Raw genomic sequence first — 13750 nt, forward strand, 5'->3', positions numbered from 1 at the left:
TTATAAAAGTACTCGCATGATAGGCTCAAGTTCTTTCTAAAGGCATTAGCCAAGTCTCATAAATATTTACCTTCAAACAAATGATTGTTCACATTCTCTTAAGGATAGTATATCCCAATTTCAATAAAAAATATACCAAATCAAATTTATGTTTTTTTAACTTCCAAAACTAAGGTTGTAAAGGTACATCAAAATCAAATCAAACTTACCTCACTCTAAGAACCAAATTGATGGATACATATTGACAATAGGAAATTAAATGCTCATGACACTAAACAAATAAACTTAGAAGACAAACAAAGTAAGATGTTTTCTTGAGCCGCCATGTTTACAAGGGCACTAGACTCAGCCAAAGTCAATCTCAAAATCAAAATGTAAGCATTGCCTAATTGAGCTGAGCGCTTAAGTTAGGATATGTAGCCTTCTTCAAGTGAGACCGCAAGTCTTACTCATAGGGAGGTCAGATCCAAAGCCTTCTTTGTCTTGGAATTGTGAATTTATTTTGTCACAAAATTATGTTGGGCTTATATGTTAAAATATTGCCACTCATAGTCTTACACATATTTAGTAAGATGGAAGTTTTCTTAATATTACAGTAGACATTTTTACATGAAAATAAATTAAGGGGATATTTGAGGCATAGAGAGACATTTTTTCATCTTAAATTATTGATTTAATTTTAATTAACTTATTTTGTAAATAAAAAAAATTAAGGTTTATGCTCACCAAAAATTTTGGCGAGGCCGCGAGGATATCCTCAGCCAAAATTTGTGTCTGCCATGGAGTGCTGCTTGGCTTCCTTATTGCGCGCGCCATCCTTATCAATCGTCTTGCCCGGCAAGTCTTCACGGCGCTCTTCTTCTCTCCACCTCCGGCAGCTCGTAGGCTTCCATCCTTCTCGCTGCCAGAAGATGTTTGTCCCCGGTAATCACTTAACTCTCCTATGCTCTCCATTTTGAAAGCCTTATGCCACCATTGAAATGCGCCTGTTTCAGGGTTTGGCGAAGCATCTCCAGAAGCGAAGGCCGCTGCGAACCTTCACCATTTCTTCACCTTCGTTGCTATCAAAATCGTTCTCTCACAGCTTCAGGCTAGTCATCATCATCTCTGCCTGTCTTAATATATTTTTAATTTGATGAATCCATTCCCTTGATGAGTAGAGTTACAATCGGGAAGCGTACGAGGAATTGATGGAGTTTGTAAGCCGCAATTCCTTGAATGATGGCGATCAGTTTTGCAGAAGATTGATGCGGGAATCTCCAAGGCACAAAGGCTTAGGTTGGAGTTATAATTTGAATCAAATAGAGTACATAATCCTTAAACCTGAATTGTTTGGAGAATTTGTTATTTTTTAATGGGGAGATTAAATTTGTCCATTTATGAATACCTATGCAAGGAATTCGCTTTTTTTTTGTTACTATTTATTCTGTTCTTTTTTAAAGACATTTTCATCAGTTGCCTACACATCTAATTGACTACGCAAAAACATGTTAAAATGCATTTTTTTACTGTTAAAGCCTTTCACCTGACTCTTTGCAAGTTACAAAGGATTCTGCTTTGCTGGATACTGTTGAATTATCTATTTAGCAAAGCATTTTGTTTGCATCACTATTGTTGCATGTATGACATTGAGCTAGGAGATCGAGGAGGGTCAATTTTGATTGCCTTAATTTATTTATCTTACACATGATTAATTAAGAAAACCAAAGAATACGGATATTAGTTTTTTTGCATGGAAAATCTCATAATCATAGGGCCTTGCGCAGCTAAACAGCATTTACTATTATAAAAAGAGTTATGAATTGCTGCCCTTCCCTGCAAAGTCAGAAAAGTTTTCAATCCAATGCAGGAGTATATGGTGTCAATAGTTGCAACATATGCTGGTTGATGTCTTTTTGATGTTCTTGATTCAAGAAAAGATGATTTATTAATAGTTTTGGCTATGAATAACAGTGAACGCGGGTTGCAATGCACTCAAAGGCACTTTTAATGCAAGTCCATAGGCAACAAAAACATCAATATTGTTGAATATTTGGAAGTCAAAGTTAGGGAATTTATTTTTAGAAAGTATTTTTATGAATAAAAGGAAAGATCAACTGTGATCTTCTCCTATGATTCTATTTCCTAATTTTTAAGAAAAAAATATTCTCATATGATTGTATTTCCTAAAATTTAGGAGATAATTAAGCTAGTTTAGCTATTTCCTTTATTATGTGCTCTTTTAGGATATAAATGTAGATGCAATATATATATTTTGAACAAGAAAAATAATAAAATAAAAATTTTCTATGGTATTAAACTAATTATCTGAACCCTAATACCTTCAGGCGCCTCTCTCTGGCATATTCGTCCTGCCCTTCGTCTTCTATATGTCCAACAACCTTATTCGTTCTCCTCCCTCATTTTCTTCTTTGCAATACAAAATAGCCTCATCATAAACATCAGACGTCACGGCACCAAAATCAAAAAGAAGTTCAAAGATTCCAAACCTTGGTGGCAGTGATTCTTCTCCTATTCTCATCACATGACACAAATTAAATGACCATAATTAATTGTAGTGGTCACAATCTGTGTTGCTGTTCATTTGCGATAAGGGAAATGCTGAGTATCTCACGGGAGCAACAACCGTGCTAGAGAAAATCTACATGGAAATTCCACATGGTTTTGAAAGAGGGATAGCAAAGAATCAGACTTGCAAAGTCAAGAAGTCCTTTTACACCCTTAAAAAATCTCATCGAGCCTAATTTGACAGATTTACAAAGGTTGTTTTGAAGCTAGGCTCCATATAAGGTCAAGCTGATCATACTTTATTTGTCAAGAAATCTCATGCTAAATTTTTTTTTATATTGATAGTCTATGTTGATAATATTTTATTTGGGAATGATTGAAGAAGTATTTGTCGGAAGAGTTTGAAGTTAAAAATTTTGAAAATCTTAAATATTTCCTTGTATGGAAGTGGCTAGATTAAAAAAGGGCATTGTTGTTTCTCAAAGAAAATATATTCTAGATCTTCTTAAAGAGATTGGTATAGTTAGATGCAAACCTGTTGATACTCCTATGGACAGTCAGAAGAAATTTGACGTCGAGAAAGAAAGTACATTTGTAGTGGGAGATATCGGAGACTGTTGGACGTCTGATCTATCTTTTACACACTCGACTATATATTGGTTTTGCAGTGAATGTTGCAATTCAATTCATTCACAATCCTATAAAGGAACACATGGAAGTAGTCTACATGATTCTTAGATACTTGAAGTTGACACCATGAAAGGCCAATTCTTCAGAAAGACAAAGAATTGTGACATTGAAGTATATTCAGATGCAGATTGGGCAGAGAACATCATTGACAGACGATCAATTTTTGGGTATTGTTCTTTTGTTTGGGGTAATCTTGTTACCTGGAACCTGGAGGAGTAAGAAGTAATTAGTGGTAGTCAGAAGTAGTGCATAAGCTGAATAGAGGGCTTTGGCACAAGGAATTTGCGAAGGGATTTGGATAAAAAAGGTTGTTAGTGAACTGGGACCAATGAATTCATCTCCTATTCTGATGATGTGTGATAATCAGGCAGCTATCAGCATAGCTAAGAATCTCGTGCATCATGACAAGATTAAGCACATTGAAATTAATAGACACTTCATTACAGAGAAGGTGACTACTGAACTGTTAAATTAAAATGCATTCCTACTTAGCACAAATTGTAGACATTCTCACGAAAGCTCTACCTAGACCTAACTTTGAAGACTTAATTTGTAAGTTTGGATTATATTATATATATTTTCCAACTTGAGGGGGAGTGTTGAATATTTAAAAGTCAAAGTTAGAGAATTTATTTTAGGAAAGTATTTTTAAGAATAATAGATGAGATCGATTGTGATATTCTCCTATGATTTTTATTTTAGGAATAAAAAGAGAGATCAATTATGATCTTCTCATATGATTCTATTTCTTTATTTTTTAGAAAAAACTTATTCTCCTATGATTCTACTTGCTAAAATTTAGGAGAGAATTTAGCTAGTTAGTTATTTTCTTTGTTAGGCACTCTTTTAGTATATGTATGTCGATGTAGTACTTTTTTTAGCAAGAAGAATGATCAGTTAAAAAATCCTTCAATTACAATGTTGGGAGATAACATGTTAGCAATTGCAGCATAAACTGGTGGTTAACAACTTAACGTTGTTTATATGGATAATGATGACTTAATTGAGAGCTGTGTTTATGAAAAACAAAGAATAGGGGTTACAATTTACTCGAAAGAAATTATAGTGCAAGCCCATATGCAACAAAAACATGAGGCGAGGGTTGTGGTGTATCCAAAAATAGTATTGACCAAAGTTTTTGGTTTGTAGAGATGTTGTGGGAGAGTTGCGCTGTGTGTCAATATTGGAGGACTCCACTTTTGAATTTTCTTAAAGAATTCATGCTATCTTTAAAACTAGAAGAACTCCCTCAAATGATTTGAATGAAGATGCATTATAGTTTTTATAAAGGACATTTCAATCTTCATTTGAAATAGTTGTTGCAGTTATCCACAACAAATTGGTAGATTTCACACCATCCATGATCAAATTATGATCAATTGATGCTTGTTATTGGTTAACCAAGCCAAAACAAATTGGATGGTGGCTTTAGAGTTCCAGTATTTATAATGACATTGGCAAGTTGGATGTTAGCACTATATCCTAGCTGCATTGTGAATGAAGTATTTTGAAGATCCATTTTGCTTAAATAAAAGGTAGGGTTCAATAATCAATATTTGATATATCATCCCACACCTTAAATTGTAACGATGTACTTGATAAAGCAAGCATGACATCCGCTTCAATCCTTTTTGAGTTGAGGTTATCCTCAAATTTATTACCCTCGACAAACGAAAGATGGATGATTTTTGCTCTAAATTTTGAATGATAAATTTCATTTGAATAGGTTAAATTTTTTGAAATTTTGTGCTTTTTGTATTTTAATAAAAAATTTGGACCAAAGTAACTCATTTTGAAAATTGGGTGCATTTTTTAAAATAAATTTCTCTTCGGTTGAGATTTTATGTCAATATAGCTATCATTAGAGTTTCAAATATTTTATTATTTTAACATTGTCAACTCAATTTGTTTGCTAACAAAGGATTATGTTCGAGTATCAATTTTGTGAATTGTTATACTAGCGTTGATCTCGAGGGTTTGCATTCTGTAATGAATTTTCTTTGTAAAAGATATTGAAGGTCTAATGCTAACATAGAACCAAATAACTTCATGGATTTCATGCTTGTATATTAGATTCATATTTTGTCCACTTCAAACCTTCCGAGAATGATTGAACTTGAAATTTAAGTTTACTTTTATTTTATAGCTTGCATGACATTCTTATATTTTAGATTTAGGAATTTGATGCGTTTGTCCGGGTACATGCAAAAATTTTAAGATTTAAAAAGAGAAATGCAAATTTTAAATAAAAGAGCAATTATATATTTTTTAAATTTGGTTCATTAATTTTTAACCTGTACAGCATCTGACAATGCACCCATCATCAATGCACAGCTAAGGCCAACATACATCCGAGGCCAATATGAAATAAAATGCCTTATATGAAACGTTTATCAAGTAGGGTGTGCTCCGCACAACTCTATTTTTCTTCATGAAATGTTTATAAAGTAGGTTTACTTCATCAAAACAATCTTTCTCTTTGTGTTGTTTGTATTTCATGTAATACCTGGCTATGAATTGGATTTTTTTTTATCTCTCAAATTTTTACGTTTTTGCGAATAGTTTTAATCACAAAATTAAACCTCCCGGGTGTACTTTCGTGGCAGACATTTAAAAAAACGAAGAACATGCTCACCAATACAGGCAATGTCAAGGTCCTCTAAGTGTTCTACTGCAATGTACTCTGGGACGCAACAAATTTGCAATAATAAACATTATATGCATCTTCAATTATCTTTGATTACTTACAGTCCAGAAACTTTACAAGAGCATCTTCCTTTTTACCCGTCATCAAATCTGGCTTCATGTTTGTAATTTTCATACTAATCAGATCTTAATTTATTTTGCAGCCCTGCGCATTATGGAGGTTAGTCTCATCTTTCCAGTAAATAATAGTTATTCTTGAGTTTCAGTTAGAAAACTATAAGCTGGAAAATTTCAACAATCCAGGTTCGATCTGCATATTCTAAGAGAGATTTTGAGTGGGACAACTTGCAGATGTTAGCCCATAAGGTCAGAAATTCTCACCGCCAGAAACCCTGACCATTAATTTTAAATTTCTTTTAGAAATTACTCCATCTGGCTACTTCAACAAGTTAAAACATATTTGACAGATGGTTGATGAATCCAATACAAGGCTTATGAGAGACTATGTAAAGGAAACGAGCCACATAGAGGATAACTAGGGAGGAACCAGTATTGTTACATGAACTTAAGCATGCTAAAAGGCTTGTGTGTGCGTATATATTCTCTGTCAATTTGAGGGTACTGTAATACATGCTTGCCATGTAATTAGTGCAGGAATGCAGTGTACAATCCTTGTCAAAGATACAAAGTTACTAAGTTTATTTAGATGCTGTGCTGAAACAAATGATTGAAGAGTTCCCATTTTTTACGTTTTAGCTCTCGCCAATGTGCAATGCAGGAAGGTTTTTGTTCTCAGTATTTCCTCATATTTCTCAAGAAGCTTTTTCCTTCGAATTAAATGAATGCTAAATGGTGGAGTTAGAGGAAATGTGCAGGTTGTAAAACAGAGAAGAATGCAGTAGCAGATGTTGGGATTTCTCTACCTTTTCATTAACCGTGTATGAGCTTATTACATTGGTATTTATAGGTAGTGAATACATGCATAGAAGCCTGATGTGCGGTGAGGATTTTAATAGTTTGTTATTCAATTTTGGATGGTACATAAAGTACATGTGCTGTTGCTTATGTTAGTCCCCTTCATACCGTGGATTCTAAGTTTTGAATATGCAGTTTGTCCCTCAGGTGATGAAAGCGAGACATGGGTAGATTTTTCATGAGTATGTCGGCGAGCTGATTGATGGTTGAGATGTGGTGAATGATTAGAGCTTTGGAGGTAATCTGATCTTGTATGAAATGGAGATTGATTTCAATGTGTTTGGTGCAAGCTTGAAGGATCAGATTGTTTGCAATGGAGATGGTGGACTTGTTGTCGCAGAACAACGGTGTGGGAGATGCAATGGGTATGCCGAGATCTTGTAGCAGGCGGCGTAGCTAGATGAGTTCTGAGGATGCGACAAGGAGTGCTCGGTATAATCCACAATCAATTTTGAATCCAACAACAATATTGAATAAAAGTATTGCATCATGAGTTTGGAGGGTTTGAGATGTTTTTTTTTTTCTTTTAAGTGCAGGGAAGGAGAATTCGTAGGTCCATGAATCTGTTATGTATATTTAAAGCAATGTTCAATGATGCTTGCACTTTACACTTTGCATCTTTCAAGTGAGCAAAACCATTCTATAAATCTAAGCCATATATTTGAAATATTTTCTATGTTGAATCACCACACAGATCTCACTGATGTCTATAATAAAGTGAGGGAGAGAATGACAATGTATTGCCAACTTGACGTGGTGTTCTTCATGGCAACTATAATTATCATGTTAGCCGTGATCATCATGCTTATCACATTCATTGCAAAATCTCACTGGAGCAGTCTCAATGGCATCCTTTGTCTAATTGCTCGCATCAAGATTAGTGAAATTTCCCCTTATAGGCCACACGGGGCAATTTAGGTTTCCCATGGGCCAAGCTTTCCCTTGGAGCATGGGGAGGAGAAAGCACTACTATTTATTGATGTCAAAAGAGTATATGGAACTCTCTTCATATTGCAAGAGGGAGAAGTAATAGTATATACAAATAAGAGAGTAGATATTACAAAAATGACTAATATCTTAATAAGTAGCTTATTTGTCGTAATAATAGTACTGCTCATTGTCACCTTATATCAACCTATTTTTAGGTGAAAGTGACAAATAGAGGGGAATATTCATGGTGGAGCAAATAGGATAGAGCATTACTATTTTATTGGCATTTATCTATTTTAACACTTTTTAGGAAACCCATCATTACTTCTTGAACCTTTTTTGCAATCAAATATTTAAAAGGAGAATCCTTTAATGTCAGCTTGCTGCTTGAAGAATTAGAGTCATTGACCTTATGGTTGCTTAGGGAAAACGAGTGATGTAATATCACATTTGTTATAACAAGAAGGGAGAATTGAGTGGTAATCATAAAAATGAGCGTGGAAGTAGCAACTCTTAGAAATGCAACTACCTAAAGATGCAAGAAGAGGCGGTTGAGGAAGTTCAACTAGAGTCATTAGTAGAATTTCCATTGTAATAGTTTTCTTGTAAGATAGACTTTTTTATTAAAAGCATCAAAAAAATGTGAATGATAAAATCTATGAATGATACATGATAAAATTTTCAAATGTTTGGGAAGGGGAAAGAGTTGTTAAACCAAATTTATTATTCTAAGGTAGAGAGAAAGTAAAGAGGAAGAGGAAAAGAATGCACATCACATAGAAACTTGAAGATTTAAGTTGTTCGAACATATTGGCCTTCCATTATAAGGGAAGGAATGTTTCAATATTGCAATAGAATGTTATAGTTATCCCTTTTCACAAAGGATATTACAAGAATAACTTCTATCCCAACAAGTAGTTCTCTTAGGGAAATATCATCATACCCCCTATACGATTTGGAGTTTGGCTTATTTATCAGAAACCACAACACCTAAAAGGGAATCTCCATGATGGATGACAATGGGAGATGAGTTACACATGTTGACAATCACTCCTTAGGGATACATGTCGATATGGATATGGTGCATGCCATGTGTTGGGCTTTTTCTAGTTGGACAAGTTGGGAGAGAGTTAGGCTTCGTTTGGGACGGCTTTTTTAGTGCTTCTTTAAACGGAGTTCTAGTTCAAAATTTTGAATTTTTGTACTAGAACTCCGTTTTAAGAAGCACTAAAAAAACTGTCCCAAACGAAGCCTTAATCTCAAATCATGGTAGGTACTCATGGCAGAGGGTTTTTGGGTAGACTAAAGGAATCTCATATAGTGGAATCCCAACCTTGTTGTGTAATGCCTTATGTCAAGGCTACATTGTTATACATAGGTGGAAATGAATGATATATCAATAGATCATGGTTATTGATGTAAACGAGGATGTGCTTGGAAGTGAATTATTGAAGGAGTAAAAAATGCTTGAATGATATTCAAGGCTAGCCAACTAGATGTTGAAGGTTCGAAACCTCGAGTCAGATGAAAGGAGTTTGATCTTGCTAGTGAAAGTTGGTCACATAGAGTGGTTACACCGAGGTTGATAAGGACAAATGCTTTTTTTCCATATTGTTGGAATCAAGATTGCTAAGGCAATGATACCTACGTTGAATCAGAAGTAGCTAGTTTGATTGGATATTAGAAGTAGATGGTCCTCATGACTTGGGATGGTTAACTTATGTGACCTGTTTATGGTATCATGTCACATGAGCGATCTTGATTAAGTGCAAAAATTTGAAGTGCAATAGAGGGATTTATAGATTTTAGTTATATAAAGGACTTATATAACATAGTCGTTATCATATCCCATGCCTGCCTTGGATGAGAAAAGTGAAGGGTCATATTAGGTTAAGCTGTCAATAAATGACCCGACCTAAACTCAACCTAAAAAATTTGGTTTCGAGTATACTCATTTAAAAAATGGGTTAGATTCGGGTCATGCAATTTGACCCATTTATTAAATAGGTCGAGTTCGGGTCAACATGCCAACCCAATTTAACCAAAAATTGACTTGCTTTATATATATATATATATATATTTATTTATTAGTATAATTTTCTTATTTTATTTCTATTAACTTAAATTTTATGATTAATAAACTAATAAGCTATTTTTTTAATTAAAATAGGTTATTGGGTTGAATTCGGGTTTTTAGTGGGTCGAGCTTGAATTTAAATTTTTGACCCATTTATTTAGAGAGTTGAGTTTGGGTTGATTGGATTTGAATCGAGTTAATTTTAGGTTCATTCAATTTCGAGACGGATTCAAACCCAACCTATTGATCCATTTTGACACCCCTACGTTAGATAATCGACAATTAACGTCAAACTTGTCGAATAATCATGACATGAATCAATTAATACATTATGTTAATATTAGGGCGTTCTCTGGAAGCAATGCGCTCGTTGTATGGCATGAATAAAATGAGAAGTGTACAAGGGCCGATTCACGGGGTCAAAATATGGATTATTACACCGTTGCATTGATGCCCGAGTATAATGTTAAATAAGCAAGGGTTCCCACATCGTGGATGGAAGTGGACAAAGAAACTAGTACATAAAATTAAAATTTTGGATATAAACTTGAAATATAGGTTCTTTTACAAGAAAATTAATAAAATTAATAGATATTATGATTTAGAAGAAGATACATTTCTATGCAATCGAGAAACTAATTAGGTTGGAGAGAATGCTAAAGAGATTGATAGTTTAGGATTTAAACTACAATATCCAAGCAAGAGTCATACTAGAAATGATGTTTGTGTGATTATATATAATAATGAAAGAGAATATTGTAGAAATTAATAGAATTGGAAATTAAATTATAGCTTTAAAGATCATTATTGATGTTAAAATTATTAATATTATAAATGCTTATGCTAATTAAGTATATTTAAATATGTGTTTAAAATTCAAATTTTGGAATGTCTTAGAAGTTAGAAAAATTAATACAAAAATATTATTCGAGGATATTTAAATAGACATGTCGGTAAAGAGGTATAATATTTTAAAAGTATTCATGGTAGCTATATGTTTGGAGTGACTAATGAAGGTGATAGGATCATATTAAATATTGTTCTAACTTATAATTTTGTAATTGTTAATACCTTATTTAAGAAAAAGAGAAGCATCTCCTCACTTATAAAAATAAATATAATAAAATTTAGATTGATATTTTTCTTATTAGAAAAATAGATAATTTAGATTGCAAAGTTTATAAAATTATTTCGAGTCAAAGTTTATGTACCCAGCATTACCTATCAGTTTTGGACTTTAAGATAAAGGGGAAAAATATAAAAAATAAAATAAAATATTGACCTAGGATTAGATGAGACCATTTAAAGAACACTAACAAAAATATTTTTTAGATTAAAATTCAAGATCTTAAGATTTTGATTATGCATGAGAAGCTAATATTATGTGAGAAAACTTAGCCATTAATATTAAGAATGTTGGAAATAATGTGCTTTAAGTATCAAAATGAAAAACTCGTAATAGTAAAAATAGTTGTTGGTGAAACCAAAATATGTATATAAAAAAGGATTTGTTAGATATAAAAGCTCAAAATTTGATTTAAATGTAAGAGTTCGAAAAATATATAAAAATTGATTTAGATATAAAAAAACCAAAAAATTGAGAAAGATATAAAGAGATATGTAAGGAGTCCAAGAAAGTAATATACAATGCAAAGAATTATATTTTTAATGATTTATATAATTGATTATATACTAAGTAGGATTATATATATATATATATATGTATGTATGTATGTATGTATAAGTTAGTAAGGATTTAATTCAAGTGAAGTGCATTAAGGATGAAGATAAAAATACTTTTAGTAGAAGAGGATATCCAACAAAGGTGGATGAAATATTTTGATAAGCTTTTAAGATTGTGAGAATACAATTGATTTTAGTGATCTTAGCATCCCAAATAAAAATAGAGATTTTTATTTTTATCAGCATATTGGTAAAATCAAAATTAGAGGAGCTTTAAAAAATAAAGTGTGAAAAAGCTGTTGGACATGATGTTATTCAATAGAGGTGTGAAAATGCTTAGGAGATTAATGAATTTCTTAGCTTACGAAATTTTTCAATATTATTTTGAAAACTAAAAAGATTACAAATGGGTGGAGAAAGAATGTGTTGATTTTTATTTTTAAGAATAAATGTGATGCATAAGAGTGTCTGAATTATAGAGAAATTAAGTTAATGTATCATACTTAAAACCATGGGAGAGAGCTATTGAGGATAGGTTATATGATGTGATACTATTATTTCTCAAAATCAATTTGATTCATGTCAGGTAGGTTTACCATGGAAGCTATACATTTATTGAGGTTTGGTGGAGAAGTATAAAGAGAATAAGAATGATCAGCATATGATATTTATTGATTTAGAGAAAGTATATGATAAAGTTTTAAAAGAAGTGCTCTAGAGAGTTCTAGAAAACAAAAGGAGTTAATAATGCTTATATTCAAGTCATTAAGGATATTTATGCATGAGTTGTTACTTGTGTTCAAACATAAGGTGGTTTGATCAAGTATTTTCCTATTTCTGTTGGAATACTCTTAGGATCAACTTTGAGCTCATATTTTTTTGCTTTAGTCATGGATGCTCTTACTATACATTTGCAAGAGGCTATATCTTGATGTATGTTTTTTACTGATGATATTCTTCTTGTTGATAAGACTAGAGAGGAAGTTGAAGGTAAACATGAATTATGAAGGTCAACTTTATAGTTTAAAGGTTTTTGTTTGAGTAGATCAAAAATCTAATACATAGTGTATAATTTTAGCAGTAATAAATCTAGTGGGGGGGGGGTTATGATTTTGAGTGATTAAATCGTTAATCATAGTAGACGTTTTTGATATCTCGAGTCTATTTGTTCAGAGTGATGGTGAAATATATGGGAATATTATTAGTAGTATTTAAGTTGGATGATTGAAGTGGTGGAATACATCAGGTGTATTGTTTGATAGAAAAGTATCCCTCAAACTTAAAGAAAAATTCTATAAGATGATGGTGATACTTGCAATGCTTTATGGCATAGAATGTTGGTCATTAAAAGAAAAGTATAAAAGTAAGTCAAGTGTTGTAGAGATGAGGATGCATAAGTAGATGAGTGGCTTCACTCTTAGAGACCTAATATGAAACGAGTATATACGTGAAAAGGTTGGAGTAGATCCAGTGGCAGATAAGATGGTTTCATCATATAAAATGTTGGTATTTTGATGACCCGATTAGGAGAGTATATGTATTAGATTTGACCTATATTAAGAAAGGTAGAGGTAAACCTAAAAAGACAGGGCTAGAAAATATTAAATGACATTCTTATTAGATTTAAATGATAATTTGACTCTTAAACAAGACAATGGAGAAGAAAGATTCATGCGACTAACCCCACGTAATGGGATAAAGGCTTGATGTTGTTGTAGCTATATTAAAGACTTATATATTAAAGAGTTAAGGATTTTGGGTTGTTAAAAATTATAAATTTAAGGGTTAGAATTTATGGATTAGGTTTAGAGTAATTTAGAAACTAGGGTAATAGAAGGATTTACTAATTATTTAAAAAATTAGGGATTTAGAATTTAGGCTTTCAAGATTTAAGGTGAAGTTTGCATACTCTTATGGTTTATTGGAAATTCTTCTAAGATCGAATAGCTTGACACCATACACACCAAGCTGGTCACAACTTAGTCAATATAGTCAAAATCATGTAATTGCGGTCAAACCAAGGACATACCATACTAGGGACAATCTATTAAGGCAAATGGATCAATGCAGGTCCAAGATATTCTTACCCAAATCCAAAGAGCCCAACTTGATATGCTAAAATGGTTCCTATTGTTGAAGGAGCGCATGGGAAAATTTAGATGAATGTAATCGGATTCAAAATTTATGTATAAAATTGCTATAGGATTCAATCTAAATCTTCTAAAATAAATCAAATGATTA

The 13750-nt window shown here is 32.5% G+C and overlaps 1 protein-coding gene across 4 annotated transcripts; it reads left to right on the forward strand.

The window, feature by feature from the left end:
• Positions 1-718: 718 nt before the first annotated feature.
• LOC110097595 (chaperonin-like RBCX protein 1, chloroplastic) lies at positions 719-6603 on the forward strand. Of its 4 annotated transcripts, none has more exons than XM_028694027.1 (6): positions 719-924; positions 996-1090; positions 1161-1278; positions 5949-6064; positions 6148-6210; positions 6312-6603. In XM_028694027.1, exons 1-6 carry the CDS (start codon positions 780-782, stop codon positions 6381-6383), a joined length of 609 nt encoding a protein of 202 aa, XP_028549860.1. In that variant the 5' UTR covers positions 719-779; the 3' UTR covers positions 6384-6603. The 4 variants fall into 4 exon arrangements, with proteins under 4 accessions (XP_028549860.1, XP_020679734.1, XP_028549861.1 ...); XM_020824075.2 differs by having other exon boundaries at positions 722-924; positions 1161-1306; positions 6048-6064; XM_028694028.1 differs by having other exon boundaries at positions 722-924; positions 6029-6064.
• Positions 6604-13750: the final 7147 nt, after the last annotated feature.

Source organism: Dendrobium catenatum, unplaced genomic scaffold, assembly GCF_001605985.2.
Source record: "Dendrobium catenatum unplaced genomic scaffold, ASM160598v2 fragScaff_scaffold_390, whole genome shotgun sequence".
Classification (NCBI taxonomy): domain Eukaryota; kingdom Viridiplantae; phylum Streptophyta; class Magnoliopsida; order Asparagales; family Orchidaceae; genus Dendrobium; species Dendrobium catenatum.

Excerpts from the sequence above, each read along its gene's own strand:
- LOC110097595 (XM_028694027.1), top strand. The coding sequence starts at position 780 with ATGGAGTGCTGCTTGGCTTCCTTATTGCGCGCGCCATCCTTATCAATC. Across the intron at positions 1,279-5,948 it reads TCCAAGGCACAAAGGCTTAG|TCCAGAAACTTTACAAGAGC; the intron begins GTTGGAGTTATA and ends GATTACTTACAG. Across the intron at positions 6,211-6,311 it reads TGCAGATGTTAGCCCATAAG|ATGGTTGATGAATCCAATAC; the intron begins GTCAGAAATTCT and ends CATATTTGACAG.